Source organism: Clupea harengus, unplaced genomic scaffold (genome assembly GCF_900700415.2).
Source record: "Clupea harengus unplaced genomic scaffold, Ch_v2.0.2, whole genome shotgun sequence".
NCBI lineage: Eukaryota > Metazoa > Chordata > Actinopteri > Clupeiformes > Clupeidae > Clupea > Clupea harengus.
Window position 1 is genome coordinate 194,128 of NW_024879579.1, and position 10,417 is coordinate 204,544.

At 41.3% G+C, this 10,417-nt stretch overlaps 1 gene segment (V, D, J or C); it reads right to left on the reverse strand.

The window, feature by feature from the left end:
* Window positions 1-5,715: 5,715 nt before the first annotated feature.
* Window positions 5,716-6,384, reverse strand: LOC122129020. The segment is given in 2 exon segments: window positions 5,716-6,164; window positions 6,295-6,384. Coding segments are annotated over 2 exon segments (366 nt in total).
* Window positions 6,385-10,417: the final 4,033 nt, after the last annotated feature.

Genomic DNA, 10,417 nt, shown 5'->3' on the forward strand with positions numbered 1-10,417 from the left:
CACACCCGTAAAAGACACGTGTAGAAATATAAACATTCAGAATGCAGACACTGAATTCAGAATTTCCTCCTTTGACACTTTGACGATTCACAGGAGGCTGCCAACAGCAGCAGCAGCAGCAGCAGCAGCAGCAGAGATGCAGGGGTCAGGGGTCAGGGGTCAGGGTTTGTGTTGGAGCTGAACTGGTGGGGGCTGAGTTGCTCTTCTGTGCTGTACTAGTCTGTACAATAGTTGAGATGCAAAGCCATGGTTTAAATGGGGCGTTTGCAGTTTGCATAAGACAAGCAACGAGGAGAGACCTAGAAACAAAAGAAATAAGGAATATACTAACTGATTACCCACAGCCAAGAACTGAAATTCTCTCAGTCACAAACACAAAGCATTTTTGGTATGTTACTGTTGGAGAGGTTTAGATTTGTTGGCCGTATTTAAGCTGATCTTTGTTTTTTTGTTTGGTGGACATTTGGCCTGTTCCCTTCACCTGCCCTCCTTTTTAACTCACTGGTTGGATCTCTGATGTGAGAGAGAACACTGCCCAGGGGCGGAGATCCCATTTCATTGTAGGGGGGGACAATACATGGGCACATTTCAGAGTGTAATTCCGGGGGGGGGGGGGACATGAAAAAATTGCTTTCACGAGAGCTAGCATAAACTGCTAAATACCGAATTCTCTTATCACATTTACAAACAGAAATTCGAAGTAATTTAAGAATTATCTAAACAGCATTGAATGTACTAACACAAAATATCTATTCACAGACAAATAATGTCCAAAGTTCAAGAGAACTTGATGCTCAAAATAAGTTATAAAACAGCTCAACAGGGACTCGAACTAGCAACCTTTTGATTATAATACAACCTCTCTACCTCCTGCGCCACTCTCACTCCATGTTACAATACCAGCATAGTTCATGCACCTCAGAAAAAGATGACATTCATTTAACTTCAGATAATTTAACAAAACTGGAGAGGCACTGAGATGTAGACCTACGTTTATTAACTAGCATGAACCTGCCCCTGACAGGACAGTGTCCTAGACTGTCTAGCTAGCTATCTTAACTGTGTTAATTACTGGCATGCGTGTGTTATCGGCAAACGTTCACGTTGTCATGCCAATCCATTAATAAACGTATGTATACTTGTGCATATCGATTGGAACTTCGTAAATGGAGCCCAAACCACTTTGAGGAATAGGGGGAACATGATTTTTCAACACTTAAAAAACACATTGTTTTACATCTATAATTAGCACCGCTTGTGTCGTCGTATTTTTATTTAAAAAAAAAAAATCTAAAAAAAAAAAAAAAAAAAATGTCAATGATTGTTGGGGGGGGGGGGGGGCAACTTTATGGTAGGGGGGGACACGTCCCCCCCGTCCCCCCCGGGATCTCCGCCTATGACACTGCCCCCTGCTGTTTTTGTTCTACACTGACAACCTCCGCTAAGATAAAGTAGCTAACTGTAGATGGTCATGATCAGTCCAATTTCATTTAAGACACATAGGAGCTCTATGTACTTTAAGGGACATGTAACCTGGGCTAAAGGTAGAAATAGTTCTGCCAAAGATAAAATGCTTCCCACATCCAGATATTAGAGCCCTAACACACTGGTCCAGGATCCCAAGCCCTTCTGCACACGGATAGACTGTCCAGTATAGGTCGCTCCTACAGCCTTAATGGTGCCCGACATGTGTGAGGGGTTTCAGTATCTCATGACACTACATGTTTTATGAGACGATTCAATAACTAAAGTATTCTGATAACATGGTGAAATGACATAACATGATAGCTAAGTGATGCTATCATAATAATAATAAATTCATAATAAATTTCATACATATTTTTTTTTTATCATGTTTATCCCTCCAGATGTGTAAGCGATGTGAACTCCTGTTTTAATTATCATTATGTGGTGTAATGAGCAACAAGGTCTTTGTCAAGCCTCTTCTGTCACTGTGACTCCCTCGCACAGTAGTACACAGCAGTGTCCTCAGTCTTCAGGCTGTTCATCTACAGATACACCTGGCTCTTGCCATCATCTCTAGAGATTGTGAACCGTCCCTGAATAGCCTGAGAGTGATAGATGTTAGAAGAGTTGTACATGCTCAAGATCCATTCCAGCCCATTCCCAGGAGTCTGTCTGATCCAAGCCATCCAGTAGCTACTAAATGTGAACCCAGAGGCTGTGCAGGTCAGTCTGTGAGATCCTCCAGGATTAATGACCACAGGCTCAGATTCAGTCAGTGTCTGACCATGTCCACCTGAAAAAAGAAAAAAAAAATGTATGCATTCTTGAACATTGACTCTCCACATGTAAAGCAGCCAGCAGGGTTGATACAATCATGAAGTTCATGTCTGTAAGCACTGAGTGAGTGTGTGTGTCCTCATCCCTGAAGATACAGATAGATAGGGGAATGTGGGTTTTGCATGAACTCCTCCTGATAGGGAAGACTTAACTGAATGCTAGACATTTTTAATGAAAATCTTTTCCTCAAATTGTAGCCAATTGATGGTAATTGTTTTCTGAAGCACAAATAGACCAAAAAGATTTTGTATTGGCATGAGGCTTGCTGTATCACTGTGGTGATCTAGCACAGTAATACACAGCTGTGTCTTCAGGCTGCATATTCTGGCCTCGTAGAGTCGATGTCTTACTGGAGGTGTCTCTGGAGACACTGAACTTGTTTTTGAGTGAGTCTTTATTTGCTGTGCCACCACTAGTCCAGATTATATTGATCCACTCCAAGGGTTTTCCTGCTGTCTGTCGAACCCATGCTGTGTGATAGCTAGTCAGAGAATAAGAGACTTTGCAGTCGATGGTCAACTGTTGTCCTGGCTGGATTACCACTGAAGCTGTCTGTGTAAGTTCATCAGCCTGAATACCTGCTGGACAAAAAAGAAACCAAAAAAAGTATCAGCAGACTCATATTATTCTGTGTATTCCTTGAGGAGAATCACATTATGTCATGTGTATTTGTGTTCCTCATCCTTACAGATATGACAGTGGCATACATACCATATAGAGCCCCAACAAGCAGCAGACATGAAGGAAACATGGTGTACTACAGACGTGAACGGGTCGGTGACTATCTGGTCCTCTCTGCTGTTTAGAGCTCAGGAGCTTCTGAAGGATCACAGTCACTCAGATGTGTTTGTTTTATAAGGCAGGAGGGAGGACGGGGTTTGCATACAAGAGGAACTGGATGCAGAGCAGGAGCTGTGTGTGAATCTGTCTGTGTTGTGAGTGTGTGTGTTATTCACATGAGCATACTGCCCTCTAGATGTTGGCTCTTTTGAAATGTGAAGGAATCGTGATCATTTAATTACTTGACATTTTTCATGATATACATTCGTTTATATGGCCTATCCGTTACCTGCGTGCAAGGCATTATTATTTTCTCTATATATTATCTTTGACTCTACTTTTTAATTTTTCTGACCCATGTAGCTGTAGCTGTCTATTTAATACTAAAACTTCAACTAGCAGTAAAAATGTGAAATGCAGAATGTAGAGGGTAAAAATGAGTCGTAAACATTTACTAGAGCAGCTGTTGGAGCGGCCTTGTACTTAACATTGCTGAGAATGAAGAACTAACTCATAATGAGTGTGAGAAGAGTTTAATTTTGTGTCGCCATATCTTATTAATTATTCATGGCCTACCTGTACATGCGCAGTGGCTCCATGGTAAGAGGACGCGTTTCTCAAAAGCGCTGTTGTCTAACCACCTTGGTTGAGCAGGTCACTCAAGATTAATATTCATTTTAATGTATATAATAACTGAAATTTAAAGTTGGTTGGTGTTCAGATAGGTAGGGTGAGGGTCAATCTTGTCAAACTAACGCAATTAAAACGTTGACAACAATAAATATCCAGAAATGCCGCTCCTAACAACCGGTCTGAAGTAGTCGTTCCAACCACCCAACTTTGTGACCATCTTTGCAATTGATCATTGGAACTATGCTTTTGAGATGCACACAATCGCTGAACGGCGGTTGTAATGTCCAAGGTTGCAACGGTGGTTAGACAACGACAGGTCAGAGAGGTCAGGGGTCAGAGACTCACCATGCTGCAGCCTTACCTGATTTGCATTTGTGAATTCTTAAACTGCACCCTTATGATGAAACAGTTAGAGAACAGCATACAGAAGCTTCATCATTGTAAATGGTGCTGAGAGCTTGATTTTTCTTTTAAATGGTCAGAATTTGACCTGATGGCTGGAGAGAAAGCTCTATAGTTGAATGACATCTAACAGACATTGTAGATCCCCTTTCACCTTGAGAGAAAATATTTTATTCATGTATATTAACATCTCAGTTCCCTATGTAGTGACAGATTTCAGAGATGTTTTTGTACAGCTCTGCAGGCCCTTGTGTGACTGTGTGTCTCGAGCGCAGTAATAAACAGCTGTGTCCTCAGCTTTCAGGCTTTTCACTTGTAAGTGCAGTGTGTTAGTGTTGGTGTCTTTGGTGATGGAGAACTGGCCCTGGAGAGACTGGGCAAATGTTGTGCCAGTGCCACCATCAATATATCCAATCCACTCCAGTCCCTTTCCTGGTTTTTGACGGATCCAGTTCATCCCGTAGCTCATGGAAAACCCGGACACAGTGCAGGACAGAGTGACTGCCTCTCCAGGTCTCTTCACCACTGGACCGGAGGAGGTCAGAGACTGGCCATAAATATCTTAAAGACAAAAAAAATCATTAAAATGAAATGACCACCAGTCTTATGAACCCTTTAGATCAATTGTGTTTGAGGAGGGAGAGGATGATAATACTCACATGAAAAGAAAGTCAGAACAATGCCACCACCTAAAAGCATCATTGCTTCAGTAAATGTGTCCACAATGACAAGACTGAAGATATTGAGGTTATGACTCGACAATATGAATTCAGAGACTATCCTCCAACTAATAGCTATTTATAAGCCATAACCCGTGCAGTAGGGAGTGGCCTTGTTCACTGATGCAAACAGATATTTACATCTTTAGGATTTCATAAGGGAAAATAATGTCTTCATGTCACAACGGGACTGCGAAAGGTGTAAATGTACCCACTCCTAAAACCTCTTATTACACAGATGTCAGTGTTTTCACAACATTAATTTTCCTAGCATGATGTGCTAAATACACAGTCTCTACGTACACAGAACAAATAAAGACCATTAGGATGGGTATTTCATGCATATTGATGGATGTATTTTGAGGACTTCAGGATTAAGATGTTAATACATGATGTTTTTGTGAACAGCTATAAAATGATATATACAGTATGTTATAAAACTGTTAATTGTGCCAGCAGACTTTTTTTTCACAATTGTTTTATAATGGTTTGGTGTTGTAACTCAAGAAGTTTTAATATATTAATATTATTCATACATATATATTGCAACAAAGAATGTTGATAGCCTGCAATAGCTCACCAATGGTAGTGACACCTTCTCTATTTCAGAGAGCCCCATTTGTTTTCCACTCAGCCGTCACTGACAGATTGACAGCAGAGTGTTACGCAGTAGCTCAGACTTCACAGCAGTGTGTTCTGATGAGTTAAAAAGGTGAATGAGAGTTTTCATAGGCTGCCCTCTACCAGCTGAAATAAGTACTGCAGCGTTGATTGGCCAAGAGGGGGCAAGAGGGACTAGTGATTCCAGCGCAGTTTGGATTTTACACTTTCTGAATATTTATTTCACTGTCACTTTATTTTAATGCTATTTACCCCCGGAAATGTAATATGCTGAGTAATTGTCTACACTGTGCTTAAACATGGTTAATTAATTCTACTCAAGAATTTATATTGTTTATATTGTGTCAGTAAAGTTTTTGCACAGGTCCTCTACTGGTTGGTATCACAGTGGTCGCCTGGCACAGTAATAGACAGCTGAGTCTTCAGTCTGCAGGTTCTGCCCTCTCAGAGTCACTGTGCTGCTGGAGGGATCTTTAGAGATGCTGAACTTGCTCTTCAGGGAATCTGCCTTGTAAATATCTCCATTCTCCCATATGTCTGTTATCCACTCCAGTGTTTTCCCTGCAGGCTGTCGAACCCATGCCGTCGCATAGCTACAGCATTCAGTAAGAGAATATCCAGACACCTTACAGGGGATGGTGAGAGGGTCTCCAGGCTTAATTACTATGGAGCTGGGCTGAGTGAGCTCAACATCCGACTGAACATCTAAACAAAGAAATTAACAAAAAAACATCAAGTTATTAGTTGCATGCATTCATTACATAAAGATAATGTAATGTAATGGCAGACTGATGGCTGTATTGTTTTTGCTAGTCTAGCCTCCAGAGAGACTCACAGGATGCAGCTGTCAGCAACAGTAAGACACTGGTGGGAACCATAATGTGTGCTGGTGTCAAGCTGTTACAGCTCAACTGAGGCAGATGAAGAGGACGCTGCTCCTTTATGTGGACTGTTTCATCAGGGTTTTTTTACACAGGGAATGGGATCAGACAAGATCATCCAATGGCAGAGGGGAAAAATAACCAGAATCTGAGTTGCAAATTCAAACTGTGATGATTATGACTATGCAGAACTCAAACGATGATGTCACTCACAAGGGGCCTCAGGGCTTCATAATGTCTCAACATGTTGATGAAGGCACTGGGGGTCTGATTTTTAGCTGTAACTGTACAGTAATGTAGATATTTTCTTTTTATCAGTCCACCACTCCACAACTTAACGGCACAGCTAAAACACTCAGACAAAGGGATGCAAGTGGCATGAAAGGGATAAAAGACGCTAATATTGGGCTCAGTACGCAATGTCACATGTGATGTTTGATGTCTGGATGTGGCATGTTTCAATGCAATAGTTATGATGTGAGTTTGTGAGTTTCTTCAATGAAAGGCTGAAGTGTATCGTCACAGTAGACGAAAGATTGGTGGGTAAATAATTAATGAATAAATAAACACTAAGGTGAACAAATAATACTTTGCGTTATGCGAGAACATTTATCTTTTTTTTTTTTACAAGGAAAGGTCATGTATTTTGGTCCTATCTGAACTGCAGTTACACTTTGTCCCCTGATCCATAAACATGGCATGTGTTTTTGTGCTGCACTTAAGCTTCATCTCTCACTGTGGCTCTCGAGCACAGTAGTACACAGCAGAGTCTTCGGTTTTCAGGCTGTTCATCTGTAGGTAACTCTGCTTCTTGCTGTTGTCTCTGGAAATTATTAATCTTCCCTGAATGGACTGAGCTTAGTATGTAGAACTACTTGAGGTGGGGTGAATTCGAGCCAGCCCCTCCAGCCCCTTTCCTGGACCTTGTCTGATCCAATGTTTTATGGTATAGAGAATATTTTCCTGCTGGGTCTCAAACTCTTGCCAGTGGCCTCAGACCCAGAGGCGCTGGAGTCATGTTCAACCAGTACACCTGCAACCTAACATTTGGCCATGAAGTACAGCATCGTCTCGTACTTCACATAGGCAGTGGGAAAACCACATGTTGTTTTTGTTCAGCAGTGTAGTTGTTTCTGTCACTGTGAATCACGAGCACAGTAGTACACAGCTGTGTCTTCAGGTCTCAGATTGCTCATGTGTAAAAAGACTTGACTCTTGCTGTTGTCTCTGGTCGTTGTGAACCGCCCCTGGACAGCTTGTGAGTAATATATATAGCCACTGCCGTCTGAAATATAAGACAACCAGTCCAGCCCTTTTCCAGCTGCTTGTCTGATCCAAACTACATGAGGATCACTGCTAAAGCCAGAGTACGTGCAGGTCAGTTTGTGGGAGTCTCCAGGTTTAAGAACCACTGACTCAGATTCACCCAGAGTCTGGCCTCTTCCACCTGTAAGTAAAACATATCAAATTAGAAACAAATAAGATAATAACCACAGTAGTCTTAACACAGACACTGAATTCATACAGCGCTGCATTGGATATTTATCTATAGCACATACTGTCTGGGTAGACCAAAAACACAACAGTGCACCAAATGATCCTCAGCTCCATTCTACTGATGTAGTCTCCAAAACAGCCTTTGCTATACAATTTCATTTGATGGTGAGAGTATATAAGATGGTGAAGTTGGGATGACTTTGCATAGACTGCCCACGTCACGCTGGCATGGAATAAGTGACGGAGTGCTCCTCCCCTCTTTCCATTCCTCGCCAGAACTTAATTATTCCACTCTTACACTGCCACCTATTGACATAATAGGGTATTACAGGAAAAGATGTGTCGACAAGATGAATTGTAGAAACTTCAAGTTTATTCTTATATCTATCAAATCATAATAATTGCAACCTTTATGTTTATTAAAAATGTATATGCCCCATTAAAGCTGCATTATTTAGTACTGTGAATATGTTGGGATCTCTTTGGGCTTTCAACACTTAATTATTAACTTTGGCAAGGCAACTGGCATAACCAGAATTTGTTGGCATTTGTTTATCTTGTGAATCATTCCTCTCTCTGGTGTCATCTAATAAACTGGCAATGCATGTGTTAAAATCATACTAGTATAAATGTAAGAAAAGTAAAAACAAGAAAAATCCAACAGCAGGGGAGATGATACATTATCATATCACATTATCTCAGTATCTTCAGGCAATACTTTTAAATTCCTTGGCTGTCACGCTGGTATGAAAATGACACTGCATTGTGAATGAGAGTTTGTGAATGCAGGGCCAGCCTAGCCAGTGTCAGTTAGGTTCAGCCAGTTTTCACCATGATGTATTTGTCGTCAGATATAACTCAACTGTTCACAATGATGCCTGCAGGCCTTGTGGCAGGTGACAGGCTTCTTCCTGTGCATCACCGTGGTCATTCGTGCCATTGGGATTCTAGACTATGACCACATGTGGATGTTTTCAGCTTTCAGGCTTTTCATCTATAAGTGCATCTTGGAGGGGCCATTGGTCATGAAGGACTGGTATGTACTAGCTGTTCATGTAAAACCCAGACACAGAGCAGGACAGAGTGACTGACTCTCCAGGTCTCTTCACCACTGGACCAGAGGAGGTCAGAGACTGGCCATAAACAACTGAAAAAAAACAAACCATGACTGAATAAACTAATATCAAATACATCTGCCAGCATGAAGCAGAAAATCTTTTGAACATCCTTACCATTCAAGCTGGCTGCTATCAAGATTACTCGCATCATGTTCATGTCTCTGTTGTGTTGTGAAGTCAGTATCTGTCAGTAGAGTCGATGGACCAAAGTTATATCACCACAGAGAAACGTGTGTTTTGCTCCCTCTGCTTTGCAAACTTGGCTTCAGAGTTGCTCATTATTGCTTGTAAAATACAATTCAGTCCACCAACATTTACCTGACATTAATGAAATACACAAAATACAGGTAAATACAGACATAGCATAGGCCAAACAGATAGGTTCCATATGCACACACAAAACAGGAATTTATTACAATTATTTAGTTATTGAGGACAGGAGTTGAGGGTTCAGGAGTTATGGAAAAGTGAGGTAGAGAATATTTGAACATTTGAACGTTATATGCTGTGTGAAAACGAATGAGCATTTTAATTTTCACAAATTGCAAAACTGATGGAAACCATTAAAAACACCGAACACGCAAAGCACTCTGTCCATTCTGAACAGAATGGAAGGGGAAGGCTGGTGGGAAGAGTAAAGAAGAAAGACAGAAAGATGCTGATATTTAACAGCAAGAGGGGAACAGTGACCACCCAATGAGTAATATTAATATACACCTGGAACATTGTCACTGATAGCCATTCAAAATACCCATAGTCTATAATTGACCTACCAACTGTATCTATACTCTATTGCCTATAGTCTATTCATCATTTATATCCAGTTATTAGATCCACTGAGTGTTTCCCTGTTTTGTGTCTCTTGAGACATGAATGAATGTACTGTTATAGCAGGTGCCTGAAGCAGAAGCTCTGTTGTCTCTGAGTCATGAAGGGTTTTTGTGCGGCTGGTTGTATTGGTGTAACCACTGTGACTGTCTAGCACAGTAATAGACTGCAGTGTCCTCAGACTTCAACTGGGTCATATGCAGGTAGAGATTAGAGCTGTCCTTGGATGCAGTGAATCTGCCTTGGACTGTCTGGGCTGTGTACTTGCTACTGTCAGTATAGTAGTAAATAATCCATTCCAGTCCTTTCCCTGGAGCTTGGCGGACCCAGTTCATGCCATAGTCCCCCACACTAAATCCACTGCAGGCACAAGTCAGTTTGAGAGTTCCTCCTGGAGTCTCCATCACTGGCTGTTGAGACTGTGTGAGCACAATCTGACCTCTGACCACTGAAAAATAGGAGAAAATATAACAAGTTATAAATAAATTACTCTACAGTCACATTTCAGCCGGACTGAACACTAAATTCTAATAGTGGTATAATTCACTCACAGGTTGCAGATCTCAACAGTATCAGCAGCAGGACTACAGGCAGCATGGCTGGTACTGGAGTGGAACAGGGAGGATCTAAATCA